Source organism: Prinia subflava, chromosome 2 (genome assembly GCF_021018805.1).
Source record: "Prinia subflava isolate CZ2003 ecotype Zambia chromosome 2, Cam_Psub_1.2, whole genome shotgun sequence".
NCBI lineage: Eukaryota > Metazoa > Chordata > Aves > Passeriformes > Cisticolidae > Prinia > Prinia subflava.
This window is the reverse complement of record NC_086248.1, coordinates 9,850,619-9,871,804: the sequence shown is the minus strand read 5'-3', so window position 1 is coordinate 9,871,804 and position 21,186 is coordinate 9,850,619. Positions and strand designations below refer to the sequence as shown.

The 21,186-nt window shown below is 42.9% G+C and overlaps 2 protein-coding genes across 2 annotated transcripts in view; both read right to left on the bottom strand.

Annotated features, from left to right (window-relative positions):
- The window catches only part of WDR35 (WD repeat domain 35), a 41,409-nt gene extending 39,559 nt beyond the window's left edge, over positions 1-1,850 (bottom strand). Inside the window, exons 1-3 of the mRNA XM_063424478.1 lie at positions 1,656-1,850; positions 966-1,083; positions 388-459 (exon numbers count right to left, since the gene is read on the bottom strand). Coding sequence (XP_063280548.1) covers positions 388-459; positions 966-1,083; positions 1,656-1,679 — 214 coding nt within the window. The 5' untranslated portion in view covers positions 1,680-1,850. The remainder of the gene's footprint in view (positions 1-387; positions 460-965; positions 1,084-1,655) is intronic.
- Positions 1,851-5,956: 4,106 nt separating this feature from the next.
- MATN3 (matrilin 3) lies at positions 5,957-20,881 on the bottom strand. Its single transcript, XM_063424471.1, is given in 9 exon segments — positions 5,957-6,400; positions 8,186-8,293; positions 11,689-11,762; positions 11,764-11,800; positions 13,690-13,812; positions 14,378-14,500; positions 14,923-15,045; positions 17,527-18,096; positions 20,316-20,881. Coding segments are annotated over 9 exon segments (1,341 nt in total). The 5' UTR covers positions 20,443-20,881; the 3' UTR covers positions 5,957-6,344.
- Between the last annotated feature and the right edge of the window lie 305 nt (positions 20,882-21,186).

Below are 21,186 nucleotides of genomic sequence, written 5' to 3'. Positions count from 1 at the left end.
TGCTTTCTAACCTCTCCAAACTTTGTCTGTACACTGCAGTCTATGCATAAACACATTCTGTAATTTGTCAATAAAGGGAAAAATTACAATATATTTAACACAGAAATCAGGTTTACTGAACCAATTTTCATTTCTTCAGAAGAAAATGGAAAGCTGCTGTAACATGTAAGCAAATCTCACAGACATTAAAAAAAAAACCCTCAAACAGACCAATCCAATACAATATGGTAAAAATATACAGCCAAGCTGTTACATACCATGCTAGATACTCACAACCTTTATTTTGGATTTACAATAAAAAGTTATACCAAAATTACTCTATCAGCTTCACAATATCTTGTATTTCTATTCTCACTAAAAGTAGACCAAACACCCAAATACATTTACCTTTATGACCATCAAGAACGTGCATCTGAGAAATGTGGTTAGAAGCTGCTAGTCCCTTTAGCTTTGGTTCATCTAAAAAACAACAAAATTCACTATGAAAATAAACCTAACACAGAATACACATTACCAGGTTTCTATGAATACTGAAGCTCTAATCACTATTTACAAAGATAAATTGAACCACTTAAAAGGAAGTACATAGTAACAGCAGGATGAAATTTCCACCCCTCAGTTCCATGTGTTTGATATTCACATCTGTCATCCAAACTGATATGTGCCTTAAGGTTTTCCCAGACCAACAAACTAAACAAACAAAAACCTCCAAAGCCCATAACAGGTATGGTTATTATATTTTGTTACATTCCAAAAAAAAAAAGTTTAAAAATTTTAAGACAGTGACAAAAAATTTTGATGTTAGAAGAAATACATTACTAGCTATGTACAGATTTAAAACACATGCAATATTGTCAAATAACTCAGGGAAGAAGCTGTGCTTTCTTAAGTGTACTGGCGTTTGTTCTTAAAATAAAAATAAAATAAAATAATAAAAAAAAAAAACAGCTCCCCCACTCATTTACCTGTTTTTGTTTCTGATTTTAGAACTTTCAGTAATCCATTCTCTCCACCACAGGCTATGAAACTTTGGCTCTTATTCCAGGAAACACATTTTAATCGAGTATTATTTGAAACTGGGATCTGAAAAAGAAGTATTTTGTATCTCTACACAGTTGCAATAACCGCGTTTTATTTTATATAGTCTATTTGAACACCTCAGAGACACCTACAATAGCACAAGAGATAAATTTATTTCTGTTAACAGATCTGTACATGCAAAAAAAGGAGAGAAGACAGAACTGTGAGCACTAGTGAAACTGTGACACCCTCAAGCAATTGAACTTATGCAGTAAATAATAACAGGACAGCTTCAAAGTGTGCTGAGCAACAAAACAGGTGACAGAGGCCACACAGTGCACAGGGCTTCGGTCTCCAGAGGAAAAGCCGCGTCCAAAACCCATCGGGGGAAAGACTGCGGAGCTGCGGGAGCAGCGGGAGACCAAAGAAGCCCCGGGCCAGGCCGAGGGAAGCGGCGGGACAGAGCAGGGCAGCGCTCCGGGAGTGCCGCACCGCCTGCAGCCACCTCGCAGCGGCCGCAAGCCACGGGAGGGACCCGAGGGCGCCCTCAGCCCCCGCGGGCACCCGATCCCCAGAACCCCCCAGGGCAGCTCCCCCTGCCCGCGACAGCCTGCCCTCCGCCGCCCCCGCAGCACCTTCTTGCACAGGTAGACGAACATCCCGGCGGAGCGCGGAGCCGCCCGGGCCGCCCCTCACGGCAGCGCGGCCAACCCGGCCCCGCGTCTCCCTGGTAACCGCGGCGGAAATGGCGCCGCTTCCGGGGGAGCGGCCGGCGCCATGAACGGCCGGGACTGCCCCGCGCCGTGAGCGGCTGTGCCCGCCCCGAGCCCGCCGTGCCCGCCCCGAGCCGTGAAGGGCCGTGCCCGCCCCGAGCCCGCCGTGCCCGCCCCGAGCCGTGAAGGGCCGTGCCCGCCCCGCGCCCGCCGTGCCCGCCCCGCGCCCGCCGTGCCCGCCCCGAGCCGTGAAGGGCCGTGCCCGCCCCGCGCCCGCCGTGCCCGCCCCGCGCCCGCCGTGCCCGCCCCGAGCCCGCCGTGCCCGCCCCGCGCCCGCCGTGAGCGGCCGCGCCCGGCGGGACGGCCGGGGTTGGGCCGTGAGGGAAAGTCCCGGCCGGGCGGGTGGGGGCTGCCCGCTCGGGAATGGCAGTGCTCAGCTTGGATAGAAAGCACTGCCAGTTCGTAATAAACGTCACTCTGCTTTTACACGAAGAAAAATCCCAAAGTTTGTGATCCCCAGGTTGTCTGCGCCCGGTGTTTGTAGTGTCACTTACATCAACATAGAATCGTAGAATGGTTTGGGTTGGAAGAGACTTTAAAGATCCCATCTCCCTGCCACGGACAGGGACACCTTCCTCTAGACCGGGCTTCTCAAAGCCCCATCCAGCCTGGCCTTGAGCACTTCCAGGGATGGAGCATCCACAGCTTCTCTGTGCCAAAGCCTCACCACCCCCACAGTAACAAATTTCTTACTCATATATAACCTAAACCTGCTCTCTTTCAGCTTTTCGCCTTAAATTCCTAATCAAAAAGGAAGGAGAGTTAATCCATGAAACAGAGCAACTAACAAGCTCTTGGTGATGTTGAGGTGTTAGATATATTACTTGTCGGTAATACTGTCATGTTAAAATTTATGGCTGGACAAGTTTTGATGATCTCAGACCTAGGGGGGTGTTAATAAAGCTTGGCAAGAAGGATGTCACACTGATAATGGACACAAAGAACCCAGAATTTATGGGCCACAAGGCTCACATTTGGCAGAACTCCCAAGATAAGAAAGGAATGAATAAAGTCAACTCAGCAACCATGTGGAAATCAGCTCTGACTGGATAAAGGGAGATTCTAGCAGGGGCAGATTGCGACCACCAGACCCAAGAAACCCACCGACCCAAAAGAAAGGAGAGACTGAGCATGTGGACTAATTAGCATGAGAAGCAAGAGAATCATTAACCAACTGAAGGTAGAATAATTAATAAGAAAACTATGTAACTTGTAGGACTATGAAACTCCAGCATACATTGGCCTTTTGGTCGGGGACTCTGAAAGTATCTCCCCATCCAGGAGTGAGTAAGAGACTCAAAGATGCAACATATAAAAAGAGACTGTATAAAATAAGAAGAGGAGTTGATATAATACTCTGGAATTGGTATTGTGTAGTAGAATTTTGAAAAACTCATACATGCTTGACAGTGACAAGTGGAGTATATGAAGTTTAAAAAAAGAATCTTTTTTGGGTAGTAATGTGGAATGGGGTAATCAGTTAAACTTTCTCCTTGTTCTCCATTAGGATGTATTTTGAATCATTGGGACAAGTTTGGTGGAGAACTTCTTACAAAGAGGAAGTTGAAGGAATACTCTGCTCAATGGTGGCCAAAATATAAATTGAATGGTGATGAAAACTAGCCAGAAATGGGAACATTGAATTATAATAACATGCTACAACTGTTGTTTTGCAGACAATCGGATAAGTGGGATGAAATCCTGTCTGTGGATTTATTTTTCTCGTTGAGAAATGGTCTTAAAACAAGAAAGAAATGCAGGTTATTGGTGTCTGACTCAAATGTCTTAATGATGATGGAAGAGAAAAAGAAATTACCTAGTTGCTGTTCTGCTTGTAGTATAGGGAAAAGATGTCTGAAAGTGGATAGTGAAGAAGAGGGTGTACAATTGTTGGTTTCTCTGAGAAAGAATCAGGATAGTGATAATTGGGACCAGGAAAGTACTGATAGTCAGACTGAAGGAAGTGATGCATTTAATCCAACTGCAGGTACACCAAAACCCTGTATATGTACAAGTTCCTTTTTGGAACCAACCACTGATTTGATACTTTGGAAGGAGTCTGCCGGGTTGTACTGAAAAATCCAGAAAAATTTGAAATTCTGCATGGTACATCACATAATGTGAATCTCACAGGAAAAACTGAGCAGATGACCAGGTGCTAGGAGAAAAAGCTTTAACAGATTATCTCTTGTCTTTAAATGAAACCCTGAGATTATTACACAGGTACTTGCTGCTCAGAACACCAGTCCCAAACAAGTCACCAATATATTCTTTCAAGCGTGGAGATTAAACCTACCCAAAAACCTGGAAAGATACTCCACTAGCTGAGAAGTGTAAAGGACCTTGTCAGGGACTGCTGACCACACACAGAGTCATGGAATTGGAAGGGCTGGACTCATCAATTCATTACACAGAACAAAGATATTCCTCCAGCTTGGTGGTGGTCTTAACAGAAGGACCTCCGAAGCTCAAACTGACTTGGGACTCATGAACTGCACATGGACAAAAATAGAATCTGTACTGCAATTTTATTGTATTCAGGGAGAAATTTTACTATGTTTTTGTGTTTTACTACATTTAAAAAGTGTTTATATGCAATGCACTTGATCTTTGGAAAACCACTGAGCACCCAGTCCTGAGTGCACAACTCTAAAAAAAAATCAAGTCTCTTTTGAGTGCGTAATTATTGGCTTGTAGCATGCTGGATAATAAATCCAATTTTTCTGAACAACAATATGTCCTATTTTAAACAAAGCATTTATATCATCTTGGAATTTTACGTGGTACTCACAAAGAGAGGCAGGTAATTGCTCAGAGGAATTGAACGTAAATATTATCATTTGTAATACAAAATGAAGTTATGAATACTTGTGCATTAATCAAAGCCTGCCCAGCTGACAGCTTGCAAGATACATCTGGCCTCCAGGACCATTTTCCACTATCTTATAAAATTTTACATCTCATCTGACAACTGGCCTTAGTGTAAATAGGACTGATGTCACCCCCTCCCAATTGCCAAGAAGTTGTAAAGTCTTGCATTAGATTTACAACTTGTTTATTCTTACCAATTACAGAGGCCAAGGCATACTTCTGGCCCTATAAATGTCTGTATAATACCCGTGCCTAAGCAGAGGACATGAAAGTAAGCAAAGTAAAGTGCTGGATATAAAACTCCATGACTTGAAGAAATAAAAAAAAAAATTGCATGCACAGCACTTTGAGGAAGCAAGTGTAGCACAGCCAGGACGTCCCACGCTAACTTTAATTGTACTACAGCAAATTAATATCAGTACAGGGACACATCACAAAATACCAAGCACAGCCAAATCCAGCATTCTTGGAGGGTTTATAGTCTCATTTTTAGTCCTTGCAGCTGAAGCTGTGTCCCATGTTCACTTGTGCTATTTAGTGTTTTATTCCAGCTTAACGTTACTGTGGAGGCATACCTGAAGTCACACATGTGCAGTGAAGTGAATATAACTGAACGTGCTTGAATGTGGTAAACAAGCACAGATCTTGTTAAATACGTCCTTGGCAAACCACTTACCAGATACAATATTTTGTGTAATTATATTGCAAGGGTCTACAAAATATGTGGGATTTTTCAATTTAAAAAAACCCCATTGTTTTGACTCCTAATTTAAATCTAATCTCTAAAGTATTTGGATGATTATAAATGCCAAGTGTATAAAGTGAACAAATTCCTTTAACAATTAAATTTTTTTTAATTGTTAGCTTGTGTGTCTTATCCTAAAAGCCTGATTGACACAAGTAAAGTGTCAGTAAAGTCTGTGTAATGACAAAAGGAATGACTGGCTAATAACATAAGTAAATCTTGCAGGATAAAAATATTAAATTGGAGAATATCTTTCATTTCTCTACATTTTAAACATTATTAATATTTGAAATTACTGTTCAATCTTTTATCTATATTTACAGTGACATCTAGGTTTTAAAATCAAATACTTCTTTTTGCAAACATGACTTGGGGCAGTATTCTGTTTATTTCTTCCATTTATGCCTCCTTTATCTTCAAAGTTTTGTTTCCTTGGGTTTTTTAAACTCTTTATTTCATAACACGTCCTTTAGGTTGAATACAAAATAACTTCCAACAGCAATATGCATATTATATTGTATTTTATTAAGTTACAAGGTCTCAACTTACTTTCCCATTTACTTGAAATAAGACCTAGGCACATTTTTTCACTCTGCCTTACCATTTCAAAGTTTTATATAATGTAATTTATATTTTTTTTTCTGCATTTACTTTGAAGTAAGAGAATAAAATATGCAGTAACTACAGAAAAGCAGTATCTGCAATACAAACTGAAGCACAGCAGGTATGAGTAGCTTCATGGCTATAAAGCAACAGTACATGAAGATCCTCAGGGTTGCTGTATTTTCAAGACTCTTGTCTTCCTGAAGTCTTCTTGACATATGTCAATAATAACTACTGCTGTTTTGTAAGCTGTGGAATGAAATAAAGCTTCCTGAAAACCATAAAAAAGCTTGATTCTGAAAAATTAATTTAAAATCAAGCAAAATGATAGCTCAGACAATCTGCTGTCTGTCTTGATATGCCTTCAGCTTCTCAGACACTTCCTCTAGTGGACAGTTATTAAGGGCAATAAAATAGATGGCTATAAGGTTTGTTTTATTTACAGTCTTTTTCATTGCTGCAGTTTCAAAAAGGTCTGTTTTCTAGAGGAGGTCAATACATGCTTGAAACAGAGATTTCCAAACATATTAGAGCTCTGTCAAGATCCGGCATCTTCCCAAATAATCTCAACAACCCTAATTTCTTAGAAAGAGTTGGATCAGGTGATACTCAGGGATGAGGAGTGGAAGGTGATGGTCTCTGCTATGTTTTCCAGGTTATCTTGAAAGGATGCTAGGAATAGAAATGGCCCATCGAAGAATAACTTTGAAAGAAAGCCTCAGTTTGTTGTAATAAAGTCTATTCCTAACTGAAACCCACAACATCTTCTTGCTAATATAAATTTTTGGGGCAGAAACATTGATCTCTGAAGGACGTGCTACTGCTGAGATGACATTACAGGTTTAAATATCTTGATGTAAAGTTTTAACTAATTGGATTCCCTAGAATTATACATTATAATCCAGGAAAAACAGAGTTCTTCCTCTCGCTTTTCCCAGGCAGATAAACTGAACTCCAAGCACACTGCAAGAAGAGGGATGTGCAATTAGATGTCATAAAAATAACTTTGAATTTACTCAAAAACTGGGAAAGTCCTGTGTCCTTGGCAGAAGTGTTTATCTGACTTTCAGAAACTTTGGCAAACTGAAAAATTCTTGTATTATCTAAATGATGAGTTCATGTATAAAACTCACTCCTTTGCTCTCCTTTTTTTAAATCTTAAATAGTCCACTCTTCCATGATTTTGAGGCCCCAGAGATTGGGATGATAACCACAGACATAATGCTCCTTTAAATCAATTCCTATTTGAATAAGAGCACCTTTGACAGAAAAAAGCATTTAGTCTCAAAAATTTTCAGCAAAGAAAATCTGCGACAGTCCTTGGTAAATTGTTGCAGTGATCAACCAGTCTCACTTGTAAAAACTATGCCTTATGACGTACCACAGCTTGTCCAGCTTCACCTCTCAGTTATTAGTTCCTGCCATGTCATCTGAGGGCATTTATTCCAGCATTCAGGCTTGCTGTATGACAGAGTTTGCCACTTTCTCTTTGTTTATTGGCTGGGGTTCTTCTTCTCTCCCATGTTTGTGGAATGTCTAATCCGGGGGCTGACCACATTTCTCTTCACGGCTGCAGACACAGCACTGCAGCAAACTAAGCTGGCAAATTCCACCACCAGCCAGCACCTCGGATCTCCTATGGGCACAAGGCTTGCCCAGAGCCTTCAGCCTCAGCACCCTGCCTTGCAGCTCTCTCGTGCTCCTGTATCCCAGGATTTTCTGAGAAAAGAAGGTGCTTGGAAATCACTTGGGACAGTGCCTGCCTATGGAGGTGGGGTGCAGAGGAGTACCACAGCTACTGGGACTGTTTTCACACTACCTGTGAAGTTGTCTCTAAAGTTTTGGGATATAATAGGAGGGCTCAAACTGATGTAACAGTAAAAGCCACCCAGAAGAATTATGAATAGAGCAGTGCTTGATGTTCAGCATGGCACATATAATCTAAGGGACGTGGGCATATGCATTTATTTTATCTGTATCATGTTGCTTTCAATCAAATGTGAAAACATAGTGGTGTTTGCAACAACCTATATTTTTTTCCAGAATATCTAAAATCACCCTGAAAATACTTTCTCTTTTGAGGAATATTTCTTCCCTGGTTTATATCAAAATAGCTACCTCTAAAATACCAGGAAAGTGCTGAATGCAGGTGATCATGTAAGAAAAAGGATATATTTTGTGGACAAAGCTTCAAGGCGTGAGGTCACTGAATCCTGGAGGGCAACTGTGGCTTCACATTTACAGGACTCTTCAGTTGTTACAAGACTGCTCATTATGGCTCCTAAGAGAGAAAACAGCATTTAGTATATTAATTACAATTACTGAACATTTAAATCCCAAGGAAATGCTTGATCCTGTGGAAGGAGCTGAACCCATGCTGTGAGACTACAGCAAGCACTGCAGCCCAGGGCAGCTGGGAAGGAGGGGCAGCAGTGAACGGGGCCTGGTGTGTAGCCAGAGACCTGAGTGTCATAGTCCAGTACAGGCAAGAGAGAGCTCAACTGCAGCCAAGAAGGAAGATAAGGGTGTCCCTCACCTGCCTACCTGGATCCTCTGCACTCTTTAAATTAGACCATTACTGAGGGAAAAAAAATAAAAAAGCCTGGCTGCAGAGACCAGCCAGCCTCCCCACCAACTTTAATTGTGTCACCCCACAAGTACTCTTGGTTTCTAATATTTGCAATATGCATGCATAGGGAGTATCTTTCCTGATTCAAGAGGCTGGACACAATCCATTTAAATTTCACATGAATATAGATGGAGGGAATGACATCATTCAAACAGGCCCAAGTGAATTTAAAATCTTCCAAAAAGTCACACAAAAGTCACAATCTAACTGGAGGAGCCAGTTAGTGTCACAGAGAAGACACCAGTCTCTTCAGAATGAGAAAGCGAGCATTTCTATACTCCACAGTGCTTCCCTTGAATCCCTCCCTAGGTCTTGACATCAGTCTTCCAGACATACACGGGATCAGCCTCAGCTGACATCAAGAATGCCTTTTTCTCCATAATTCACAAAAAAAAAAAAAAGCAATGATGACAAAGGGTTCAAAGAAATGACAATTTCACTGTAATATAATAATGTCAAGCATCAGTAGACAGCTGTGAGTTCTTAGCTACATGAAAGGCAATTTAACCTCACCTACTCCATAAAGTAAATAAGTTAAGGTTGCAGCACTTGCTGAAGGCTGAGAACAAATGTATCAACAGCTACTGCAGCACAGGAAATGTAGTGACATCACAATTCACATCTGAGACTGGAATAAAAAGCTTCCAAAAGCTTCTTAAAAGAGAGCCTACAAATACATTTTCAATAATTTATCAGGAGATATTACCTGTATATAATACTCATCTCTTAATAAATGGGTTTTTAACATCATTTGTAAAGGCAAAAATAGCATATTAATAAATTTTATTTTCTCTAGATATATAAATGCATAGCTGATCAATGTCAAATAATGTGTGTGAGCATTGTAACAGTAAAAAAGTAGAAATATTTTACACAAGTACATTTCCTTTTTTCCCAGGACTGTTTTGGCTTCCTTTTTTTTTGTTGGTTTGGTTTAGTTTGGGGTTTTTTTGCTTATCAATCATGCCATTAATACTCCCATTTTGCAAGAAAACTGCAAAATCTATGAGGTTGCAGACCTGGCAGTGCAGAAGCTCATTTGCCTTAAAGCCAATGTTGAAGTTGGTGTCTCCTTGATTCCACTGAGCCTGTATTTGTTCAGCTCCCCTCTTTGGAACATTCTACTGGCTTTATGGTCAATGTACAAAGAGCCATCAAAGAGTCAGCTGGAGGAAGGCCAGTTGAAAAGATCACGCCAACAAGGTTGGTTTACAACCAGCTGCCAGTTAGCTTTTGATGTCTGCATTTAAACTCTCCAATGACAGATACAGATCCTCCTTGGATTTTGTCTGTTTCAACAAAATTGTTTTTCCAACTCTGGCAATTGTCCAAGGGCACTCTGAATTCTTCCACAGTCCTGTGAAATTGAGAGTCTTCCAGTATTTGATATTCCAAATTTGGGGCATTCCTGTTGCCACTGGGATGCCCAGCAAGTCACAAAAAACATGCTAAAGCTGTGTTTTTACACTGCCTTTGTGTTCAAGTCCAGACCAACAAGAAATTATTTTTGTAGATGGTGTTTGTCTATAGCCACCTATTTTATATCTGTGTTCTTACACAGCATCTTCAGCCACTTGATGTGATGGCAGGTTATTCCTGCTCTAAACCAGGGCTGGGCTAGGTACCTCTTGAGGTACTTTCAACCCAACTTAATTTCAGATTCTACATCAAACTGGGAGAGGTTCTGCCAACATTTGATCCCAGTATTGCCCATCTGAAGAGAAAAGTGTGGGTGAGTTCATGCTCACCACACTCAGCTTGGAGGAGAGGCCAAGAATACAAGGTTTAGCATTGCAGTAGTTCTAACCTCAGTGTTGTTCTCCTCGGAATGCCCCAGGCATTCTCCAAATGCTGGTATGAAATGGAAACTCACATCCCAGAGACAGGTGCCCCAGAACCCTGCCTTGCCAACACCCCCAATTATTCTCATTTTGTAAGAAATGCAGATTGTGACAGATCATATTTTTAAATACAGTGAGTCCTTAAATGTGTGATGATAGATAGATGAGCAACATTAAACTTCAACTAATTTGAAATACAGTAACTGCTATAACCGAGCAAGGACCAAACTAGCTCAAACATTTGTGGAAAGAGGCATAAAAGAATGAAAAGGGATTATACTTCCTGAGAGCTTGTGAGTTGATAGAACATTTCTCAAACAGATCAAAAATGTTTAACACATTAAAAAGAGGTGCTTCAATAAATAAACATATTCAGAAAAAATCCCAACATCAAGTTATTACTTGAGCATGTTTTGTCATCTGAATTTAAGATAAAGCCTTTGTAGCTGTCACAGGTCTATGATCCACTCACACAGACCTGCTGCCAGTCATGGGTTCCTGGTGCACACACACCAGTTCACACAGGATGTGCTTTGGAGAAGCTGTTATCCAAAAACAAGATAACATTTTTAATGCTTTTCCATGCTGGGAGCCTATCCTCTATGAATCTTAGCAGGAACTACTGGGATGTGTAACTGATCTCACCTTAGAGCAGCAATTGTCTTACTGGGGATTAATACATTAATTAATGCAAGGGATACCTCAGACCTTGCTCCCTCTGACCCAGCTGTGCAACCCCACCTGATGTGAAATGCCCCATCTGCTCCAAAGACACACTAGGAAAGGTTTCCAGGACACAATAATTTACAGTAAAAAGACTGGGAAGGAAAGAAACAGTTCCGAAATTGTTACATTTTTACTGTAACACAGTCACTGAGAAGGTAAAGAAAGGAACAGCAAGATGAAATTCAGCCTGAGGGGGGGACATCACCTCAAGCTGTCTTGCATGGTGGTACACACATTCCACAGCACTGCAAGGTGTGTGACTGACCCCAGCTCTTCTCTCTTCAACAATTTCTCAGTTCTGAGTTTGCTGAATATTACATAAATTAGGGAAGGCTTTATAAATAAGTTCACAAAGACTGCAGGGTGAGTATTTACTAACATTGTTACATATAAAGTTCTTTGTATCTCTGAATTCTGCTCAAAGTGGGCAAGGCAGAGTGACAGTGTCATGGGTGGAAAGGGATCAGCATCTGCCCTTGCTGGAGCAGGTGCTCCTGTCTGGGTTGAGGGTGCAGCCTGGGTGGCAGTCACAGGGGTGGAACAGGTCACCCCTCACAGCCCTGCCCGCAGTCCTGCCTGCCGGGCGCACACACTCTGCAGCTGAGGGAGGCATTCCAGAGGAGAACAACATCACTCCATATCCAGACTTCAGCCTTTAGATCATAGTGATTCCCGTTTGCAAATGTATCTTCACTTGGATTCAAACCAGGATGTTTTTACTGCATGTCAGCATGCTATTAATGAGAGCAAGGTGCACAGAGTGTGTTTTTATCTGCTATCAACGTCACAAAATTGATACAAAATTTTGGAATACTGGCAACACTTTTTGCAGCTGTAACAGATGGCAAAAGGAATGGAACTAGAAGTGATGAAGTTACAAAACAATTATCCAACAGAATTTCAGAGAACAAATATCTTGATTTTAAAAGACTGTTTGGCATTACTTCAGCTCTAATTGAGTTGGAGAAGACACTGTTTTATGGAGTGAAAAGACCATAAACAGAAAGTATATGTGGCTGCTAAAAACGATGTGACACCCACTGCCAGTTATAAAGTGGGTGCTTTATGTGTGAGGCTGCTGTTTTCTGCCAAATTTAACACGTCAATTCTGAAAGGGCAAGCTGAGAAGGAGTTCCTATATTTGGATATCTTTGCAGTAAGAAGGCCCAGTAGAGCACAAGAAAAAATAAAGGATGGAGAAAGAAAGGAAGAGAGGAAGAGAGAAAGAACAGAGAGCAAGAAAGAGAAAGAAAGGAGAAAGGAAAGAAAGTAAAGGAAGTAAAGGAAAAGAAGAAAAAAGGAAAATGAAAAAGGAAAAAAATACCTTCTCCCAGACCTAGACTATTTTTGGATCATTTTTGCACATCTTTGTGATATAATTGCCACAAAGACCTGAATGATTTGGAAATCATTAGCAGGATACTGCAAAATGAGATTCAAAAGGGGAAAAAAATGAGCATGTGAAGAAAATAATTTAAAGTTTGAGTATGCAGAAGGAGAATCTGTGCTATGAAATGAGGTTTGGAATTGGATTCCCAAAGGGGAGGCCTAATTGAATTTACATTCCCTCACTTGTTTATTGTCTCTCTATAGTGCCAGCTAAGAGCTAATCCTAGGCACCATATTTACAAAATTAGCTTCTAACCTAGGCAGGAAGAAATACTGAGGCCCTCTGGCTTCACCTCTTTGAGATGTAAGACCTGTAACTTAACTTGAGAGATTTGCATAGGAACTTCCTGGAAGCCTAACTTCCAAGTTAGTCACACAAAATATAGTAAGGAAAGGAATTATAGTGGAAGTGAGGAAAAAAAAAGGACTTTCCCTAAATAAATCACAAATGAGACATCCAAAGAAATTCAGAGTAAAGATCAAGCCCTAATCAAGTGAAGATAGTATAGAATAAATATTAATTTGTGGATAATATATATTTATGTGTACATCCCTGACTACCAGCTACATGTATGCTCTTGTTCTCCACAAGAGACCAGCACTGAGAAGGAACATTTCCCTCCATCCTCTAGAGCTCTAAGGCTGGAATATTTTTTACGGTCCAAACACATCCACCAGGAAGAGCAATCACACTCATGATGATACAGACTGCAATCTCTCTTCCAGCACAGTCCATGCTCTCCCTTATCTCGTTCCCTTGTGCTGCTTTACTGAAGAGTTTTCTGACAGAAGTGGTCCACATCACATATTAGATATGGCAATTCATGTTCCATGGGTGTGAAAATACTGTGAAATCCTCAAGAAATGCCAAATGGCATTTTAGTCTTCACCAAATACAAGCTTCACACAACTGCAGAAGAGCCAAGGATCTCAAATTACTACTGAACATATGGAAAAACAACAGTACTCTGAGTTTTCAGGAGTTGTACAGAAACTCTGGGATAATGTGTCAGAAAAATAACATAAATTAGCTGGATTTTTAAAAGCTGCTTGCTTTTAATGGAACACCATTTTTCCTTAATCAGTTCTTACCTGAGCAGGTTCTCTTGTCTGGACTGAGAGTGTATCCTTCATAGCAGCCACAGCTGTAGGAGCCATCATTTCTCAGACAGACTTGGGCACAGTCATGTCTTCCAGGTGCACACATGTCCATGGCTGTGGTGAGCCATGGTTTAGGAAAGAAACCTATTAATCCCTCCCAGATACTTCACTGTTTTAAATGCTCAACATTTGTAATTACTATTTAATTACAATTTAACTAGTGTCCTACTACATTATTATATTATGTATATTATAATTATTGTATTATATTATGTCAGCAGACAACTGAATTTAGTTATTAATTATTTAATGGAGGAGGCAGATACTGCAAGACATGACTACACCACATCTCATGCAGTTCTTTATTTCATCAGCAATTCCAACAGTCTGGTACATCCCCGGTAAAGATGAAGCTAAAAACGCACATGAGATGAGCGATAACCTGCCCCATGTCAGGCTCAGCAGCTAAACAATGTTTATAGAATTCTGTGAAGACCATAGAAAGGTAGATAAGCGCCAAATTGCATTTTTTAATCTGCAAATTTAAACAAAAATGCAATTTTACTGTTATTAGAACCAAGGAAAAGGCTACAGCTGAGTTCTCATTTTAAGGTAACTCACAGAAAACACGTCCATATCTCCATGAGTTTCATATATTCAAGCAGCCTTTACTTGTTACCTGAGCAAGTCTTCTTGTCTGGGTTCAAGGTGTAGCCTTCATAGCAGTCACAGACATAGGATCTGTTGTTACTCACACAGATCTGGTCACACTCGTGCCTCCCAGATGCACACATGTCCACAGCTTTGTCAGGCATGTTAGAGAAACAACTCATTGTTAATAACAAGCAGTTTGGGATGGAGTGCACATTTCCATTTTTTAATATATTTTGACTTGGAACCAGCTCAGAAATGGCAATAGTAATTGAAGCGATTAGAACAAGTGATAGGAGAAAATATCTATAGTGTCTACATCTGAAGACTTTGTTTTGGCATCTGGCCCTAATGAATGGATCTGCAGGCACAATAAAAAGGATGGTGATAGAATCAAACTACATCTCACCATTACTTGCAGCTGAGTTTTATTTATTATTAATTTCTAGAATTTTATTATTGAAAAAGAGACAGATGTTTGTTGTTTCAACAGAAGTGCACAAGTATCATCTCAAATCCAAGTATAGTGTTGTTTTTTTTTTCTAGTTGACTCATTATGCAAAGCAGTAATACCTGAGCAGGTTCTCTTGTCTGGATTCAGGGTGTATCCTTCATAGCAGTCACAGAGGTGGGATGCCCCACTGCTGACACAGACCTGCTGGCAGCCGTGGGTCCCCAGGGCACACACGGTCACAGCTACAAAGGGCATTGACAGAGAGGTGCTTCAGTCACCCCAGAGGAAAGGAACTGGCATTAATCATTCATGCTTACAGAAGAACATCTTGCACTGTTTGCTGCATTAGTGGCAGTAAATGTCAGTGCTGTGTTACTGTCACAAGTTACAGGCCTCCTTTGCACACTCCATAGCCAGGAGAGAGAGGTTGTAAATGGCCCAGAAATAACTCATTACCTGAAGTGGCAGGAGAAAAGATCAATTGAAAAGGTTCAACAAGGAGAGATTTTAAGCATTCAGTAACATAACACTGGAAAGGAGAACTCAGCAGTGAAAAAGATCTTCTGGCTCTTTGTATCCAGTCCCTTTCTATTGTGGGTATGGACTACTGGTAAAATCTATCTCCAAGGCAATACTGGTGAGATCAAAAAGAAGCAAGAGTGCTTGAACCTTCTCATGTATTTCTGAAAACAGGGGAATTTTGTGGCAACAAAATGGCAACATTTCCCATTTTCTAAAACCAGGAAGATTTAGAGGTCCATTAAAAAGGCTGGTAGAGTTGTCTTTACATTTTGAAACACAGACAGCACATTTTCATTGTGCTACACATTGGGAATAAGAGAATTAATCTCCATGTCTTATGAATAAAATCTCTGAGTGATATTTTCAAGCATAAGTGAGAAGCTCAGACTCAAATGGTCAGATTTTTGTGGTAGGAAACTCAAACGTCCACTGACTTGGACAGCTACTCAAGGCTAAGTCTTTCCCATTTCTGGGATGGCCTCATGCTGAATAATGCTCTCAATGCATCAAGAACTTGATCTTAGCCAACTGTTTTTCCCCTGAACATTAGTTTTTCTGTTTTCAGCTCACCCTACAAACAAATTAGTTGCCTTGGTCAAAGTGAAAGAAAATCCAAAGTGCCACTGGTGAGTCCAGATTTCTGACCACAAAGCACTCTGGAGCTGGAAAGGGACCCAGTTTACTACACTGACCCTCTTAGAATCTTTACAAGACCCTCTTAGATTCATTTGGTTTGTAGGAGTCTTTAAAAGGACTGTTACCTTCACCCTGGTTTTTTTATGAATCCCACAGATTCTGGCAAACTGCATGCAGTGGAAGTGTACATGTGCGAGCTCTCTGATTTACCCTCCAGCCTTGCAGGGGCATAATTTCTATGCTTCAGCACAATAAGCAGAAAGTTTATTCTTAGTAACAAGATTTTTCTTTGCTGCTAGGAAGGACTTGCTTTGGTGAGAACACAGGTGGACATGAGTGCTATGTTCACAGCACAGGTACCTGTCCAGCCAGGTGGGCACTTGTGAGGATCTGGTCACATCAGCAGCACAACATGGTGTCAAGGCAAACCTCAAGGCATTTCCTATGCTAATTATTGGGCACAGTGTCCAGTTTGCAGATGGTCTTAAATATTTATTTCATACCTAGAGAAAGAGGTCTATTCACTCTAAATATCCTCAAAAAGGTGTGGTGGTAATTTTTAGTAAGGCTCTGAAATAAAAGTAACATACTGCTAACCAAGTTCCCAAGGAAGTGGTTGTTATTTTAATTCTCTTACAATGTTATTTATGCCTAATTTTACCTATTTTTTGCTGGAGATTTATTTTAAAGTAAATTTCTTAGAAATTCACTAGAAAAATCTACTTTGCACAAATTTTTAAAGTGTCAGAAAGTTGTCATTTGATTTTTCTGAGTAGAGCTGTGTCACAGCTATCTATAGGCAGTTCTAAATACTCCAGATGACTTTTTTCCCTGTAAATGACAGTAACAGCCCACTCTGGCCTAGCATTGTTAGTGGAGTTCTAGCCTAAACCAAATACATACGGCATTTTTATAAGATCAGCCCTGAAAAAGTGAAGCTAATTAATCCCATCCCACAGTTCCTTGTCTAAATCAACTTGCAGAGAAACAGAAAGAGATGTGAGCCTGGCACACTGGCAAAGTCCAGCACTGCCTAAGGACTTAAAGCCTGTCCTGAGATGACCTGCTGCTGCATTTGGGCACTTTACCCTGCACCAGACTGCTCAAGCCAGTGGTGGTTAAGCTGCCGTGCTGATTTCCCTACTCTTAACCTATAGGGATCCCTTCAAATCCACACTCCCACCCTCCTTGCTTCTCAGCGAGATGGGAAAAGAAACGAGCAGCCTGCACAGCTCTGGTGTGTACCTTCAGTAATTCCATAAATGTATGCAGTCAAACCTTGTCCAGACTGCTGTGATTTCTCTTTCTCTCTAAATCTGACCAAGTGCACTGGAGGCCCACTCCAGTCAGGTCTGTTACCTACACTAAGGTCATTATTCAAAATGAAAGGCCATTACTTGGCCTCCACTGAAAAAGAGGGTTGGCTTGTTTGCCCAATGGATGGTAAAGGAAATATTTAGATGTGATACATAACACTTCTGAAAAACCTCTTTCTTATGGAGTGGAACCGCAGCAGAAGTCACAAGGAGACAAGTTACACTACTCTCTTGGACTGATCCCCTTACCACAGAAAGTCTCCCTGAATCTGGATGTCAGCTTTTCGATCACACCGTAGGTCTCCACATAGAAGACGTGTTCATCCAGAGGCTCGCTGGCCATTCTCCTCAGGGACTGCAGGTCTGCCCGGCCCACCCCGACCGCGTAGATCTCCATGCCGGCTGTCCGGGCGCTTGCCGCCACATCTTGAACCCTGTCCTGTGGCCGTCCATCTGTCACCACAATGACCACCCTGGGGATGTTGGAGGTTGCTGGCCGGGTGCCCATCTCCTCAGTGAAGACTTCATCCACGGCAGTCCGGATGGCAAGGCCGGTCATGGTGCCAGCAGACAAGGGCTCAATGCGAGACACAGCCTCCTTCATAGAGGCCTTGTCAAAGTAGGTCCGGAGGGGAAATTCCACCTTGACGGTGCTCGCGTAGTTCACGACTGCCACACGCGTGGTTCTTTCACCAACATCCAGGGTATCGATCATTTCTGACAGGAAGATTTTCACTTTCTCAAACTCCTCAGGTCGGACGCTACGGGAGCTGTCTACGATGAAGACGAGATCCAGAGGCCGGTTCTTACAGGCAGTGTCTGCCAAGAAGGAAGGAAAATGCTTCAGTCATCTCCTGCACAGGACAGGAGCTCTCACCCAAGGGCAGTGAGTGCTGTCATGGCAAACTACTCCTGCCAGATAAAGTTGGTTCATTCTTTACAAAGAGGCTTCAAATTATACATTAGAGAGTCTTAAATATTAATTTTGACAAGTAATAAATAACTGAATTTTTCAGATAGGTTTCCATTGATACCTCAAAATTTCTAACTCTTCTTGAAACAAAGGGTTGTGGTTTTCATGTAACAACCAACAAAAGATGGAGCGATTCTATATAAATGAACCTTCTGCTTATTTTCATAAAGCTCGAATTCCAGTTTTTATAAGATAAAGAAATAAAATGGCAAAACATCTGAGTAGATTACATAGGGAACAGATCCTAATTTTTTTTGGATAGTAGCAATAGAAACTGCTAATTAGGAATTATTTCTTGTTTGTAAATCACAATCCAAAATACACAAAAAGAAGAAATAAAGGCCAACAAGGAAAAATATACAAATGAGGTTGTAAAAAGGCTTTTTTTTGGAAATTGTTGCTGTTTTAAGGCTTGTAGAACAGAGAGAAAAGTGAAATTACTTTGAAGTCATTTTACATGTAAAAATGAACGTTTACACACACACTTCCAAAATTCATCACTGCCACAGAAATCTAGACAGAAGCAGAAAAGCCATAGCTCAAATCAGAGAAAACATCACTTCTAGGAAGACAAAAAACAAGCAAGGCAGTGACAGAAGGCGACCAAAATGCCCCCTCCCTGTCCTGGCACCACGTCCTGACACTGATGGTACCACGTACTTAGTTTATATCACTAAAGTTGGATTTGCAGCTGAAAAATGGACAACCCTAAATAAGAGTATTTCTATAAAAGAGCCATTCTGGCTCACCAATGCCTTAAATAGTAAAATATGAGGTGTCCAGTTTGAATTCACATCTTGAGGGCTGTTTTGGGAACCTGACACACCTCTCCTGGCTACTATCAACTTCACTTTTATTATTCCATTCTGGCTTAAATTAAAAAAAAATCTTCACAAGTATCTTAAAAGTAGAGGTGAAAACAGCACCTTTTTTTTTTTTTTCTCCAAGGCATTAGAAACCTTTTCTTCTCTGATTCAAGTGAAAACAGAGGGAAAACATGAAATTGCACAAATTCCTTCAGGAAGCACAGCAGCATAGTTGATTTTGCCTTTGGATGGAGTAATAGACCAGATGACTCTAGGATTCTATTCAGGTATCTTCTATATAGTTCTGTATTCATCCTGTAACTCAGTTTTGACCTTGGGAAGCTGAGAAAACATGGAGAGATGTTAGTGCATGCATAAGCTTAAGATACGGCTTAAGATATGGATAGCTTAAGACATGGAAAAAAGAAAAAAAAAAAAGACAAGTAAGGTTTGTCAAAGAAAAAAAAGAAAGAAAGAAAAAAGGAACAGTATTTGTAGGTGGAAGAATTCTCTTTCTTAGATTGAGAAGAAAAAAAATTCAGAAACCTGGTCCTTCCACGAGTCTGAAATAAAGATGTTTCTAGCAATGAGCACAGGTAGGGGAGAGCGGGGTTTGGAGCCGGGCAGCAGCGAGCGGAGCGCGGAGCGGGGCCCCGGGCGCGGTACCTGCGGAGGGGCTCAGGGTGCGGTACCTGCGGAGGGGCTCAGGGTGCGGTACCTGCGGAGGGGCTCGGGGCCGGTACCTGCGGAGGGGCCCCGGGGTGCGGTACCTGCGGAGGGGCCCCGGGGTGCGGTACCTGCGGAGGGGCTCAGAGTGCGGTACCTGCGGAGGGGCTCGGGGTGCGGTACCTGCGGAGGAGTTCAGGGTGCGGTACCTGCGGAGGGGCTCGGGGCCGGTACCTGCGGAGGGGCCCCGGGGTGCGGTACCTGCGGAGGAGTTCAGGGTGCGGTACCTGCGGAGGGACCCGGGCTGCGGTACCGGGGGGGTTCGGGGTGCGGTACCTGCGGAGGGGCCCCGGGGTGCGGTACCTGCGGAGGGGCCCCGGGGTGCGGTACCTGCGGAGGGGCTCGGGGTGCGGTACCTGCGGAGGGACCCGGGTGCGGTACCTGCGGAGGGGCTCGGGGCCAGTACCTGCGGAGGGACCCGGGCTGCGGTACCTGCGGAGGGACCCGGGCTGCGGTACCGGGGGGGTTCGGGGTGCGGTACCTGCGGAGGGACTCGGGGTGCGGTACCTGCGGAGGGGCTCGGGGTGCGGTACCTGCGGAGGGCCCCGGGCCCGGGCGCGGCTGCCGGCGCGGGCGGAGCGCGGGGCCCCGCGGGGCCGCGGGCAGCGGCAGCGGCAGCAGCGCCAGGCTGCAGCTCAGGATGCCGAGCGCCCGCCCCATGGTGCCGCCGCCGGCCCCGCGCCCGCCGCGCCGCCTTTAAAGCTGCCGGGACAGCGAGGGGGAACCCACCGCAGCTGCCGCCTCCTCCCCAGGGCGGGCCGGTGCCCTCGCTCCCCGCCCCGACGGGCGCTCAGCCGCGGGGAGAGAGGGGGCGACGATTAGAGCTCCTCGTTGGGATCCTGCGGCAGGGCAAGGGCAGGGCTCAAACCTGGGCACAGGGGGACCCGAGACGCCGTTCTTCCTTCAGCGGGACTGTTTGGCCCGGGCTAATTTTGCATTTCACTCTCCAGAACAGCAGTTGCACAGTAGGGGAGAAAAAGCTCCCAGTGTGAACAAGGAACTGCCTGCTCTGTTGCCAAATCTAGCCAAGGGCATTTGGCTGTTTCCTGGCACTGGAACTCCTGCCAGTTCCTGCAGGAAGCTGCAGTGAGCTTTAATGGAAAGCACGGCTTAGGACACGAAGGCACTCTGATCTCCAGCACAGGGGTTTAGAAGACACCTTTGCCAAATCTGTATCCTCTTGTACTGCAGGATCAACTTCTCTCCCGTCACCTCCATCAGGGGAACAGGAAGCCTTGAATTAAAGAGGAATCACCAATTCCCAAAGTGTACAGTAGCAGGCAGGCACTGGCTCGCTTCAGCAAGTTCTACTGCAAAGGCACAGTAGAAGAGGCCACCAGCACATTTCCAAAGGCTGTAAATGGTGTCAGGGAAGAGGGACCACCACCCTTCCACAGCAGGAGA